General features: G+C 75.2%; 1 protein-coding gene across 1 annotated transcript in view; it reads right to left on the minus strand.

Annotated features, from left to right (window-relative positions):
* Positions 1-218: 218 nt before the first annotated feature.
* The window catches only part of LOC106819796 (basic salivary proline-rich protein 3-like), a gene marked incomplete at its 3' end in the record, with an annotated part of 9,690 nt that continues 8,636 nt past the window's right edge, over positions 219-1,272 (minus strand). The window contains exon 2 of the mRNA XM_014824382.1: positions 219-1,265. Coding sequence (XP_014679868.1) covers positions 219-1,265 — 1,047 coding nt within the window. The remainder of the gene's footprint in view (positions 1,266-1,272) is intronic.

The following is a 1,272-nucleotide window of genomic DNA, read 5'->3' on the forward strand; positions in this document are numbered from 1 at the left end:
TCCGCCACGCCCGCCACGGAAATCTCTCCCGCCTCCTCCGCCGCCGCCGCCGCCGCCGCCGCCGCGACCGTAGTCACGGTCACGGTAGTCACGGCGATGCCCGGCGTCGGCGTCCTCCTCCCGGTCGCCGGGGAACGCTCCTCCTCGTCCCCGCTGCTGCTGCTGCTGCTGCTGCTGCTGCTGCTGCTGCTGCTGTTTATCCCCGTCGTCCGGGTTACGCTGGCGCTCGCCTCCGCCTCCGGGTCCGGAAGACAGCGTAGGAGGAAGCAGCTGCTCCTGATCCTGTCTCGATCCCGATCCCGATCCCGATCCTCGCTCGTCCCGGGGATCCTTCCCGGCGCTGACGTCTGACTCGCGCCGGGGTCGCTCCGGGAACGACGGCGGCGGCTCGACGGGCTTCCGCGCCCGCAGGTCGGGATGGACGAGCGACGATGGCGCCGGCGGCTGCCCGCCTTCCCCGAACTCCGGGCGTCCGGGTCGAAAGGCGTCCGGATGATTCCCGTCGCGTCCCGACTCGCGTCGCGGTCGCTCCGGGAACGACGACGGCAGCGGCGGCGGCGGCTCGACGGGCTTCCGCGCCCGCAGGTCGGGATGGACGAGCGACGATGGAGGCTGCTGCCCGCCTTCCCCGAACTCCGGGCGTCCGGGACGAAAGGCGTCCGGATGGTTCCCGTCGCGTCCCGAGTCGCGGCACGTCCGGTCAGCGTTGGCCGGGAACGGGGAAGATTCCGGACCCTTTCCACCGACGCGCGCGAAGCCTGCGTTGTCGAACGGCGGGCGCCCCTGGCCGAATTCGGGCCGCCCGGCGGGCTGCCCGGGCCGGAAGTCCGGCCGGTGTCCTCCCCCGGCGTCGCCAAAGTCGCGGCCCGGCGGCCCCTGCCGGAAGTCGAGGCGTCCCTGGTGCGCGCCGTCGCCGAATTCGGGCCGCCCCATCGGCGGGCCGCCCTGTCCCATCGGCGGGCCGCCCTGTCTGTAGTCGGGCGGGCCGTCGCCGAAGTCGGAGCGGCCCGGGAAGTACGCGTAGGGCGGCATCTCGCGGCCCAGCAGCGGCGGCGGACGCTGGAACGAGTCGGGCGGCCCGAATCGCTCGTGCGGGAACGAGAACCCGCCGTCGGGCCGCCCGCCCCGCGGTGGCGCCCCCATCGGCGGCATCGGCGGCCCGCCGAACGCGCCGGCATCGGGCCGCGCGGCATGCCGTACGGCGGCGCCCCCATCACGCCCCGCGGCAGCGGCAGAGCACCGCCGGACATCAGCGATGCTCCCACCTGCGGG

Source organism: Priapulus caudatus, unplaced genomic scaffold (genome assembly GCF_000485595.1).
Source record: "Priapulus caudatus unplaced genomic scaffold, Priapulus_caudatus-5.0.1 Scaffold4502, whole genome shotgun sequence".
In the NCBI taxonomy this organism is placed as follows: domain Eukaryota; kingdom Metazoa; phylum Priapulida; class Priapulimorpha; order Priapulimorphida; family Priapulidae; genus Priapulus; species Priapulus caudatus.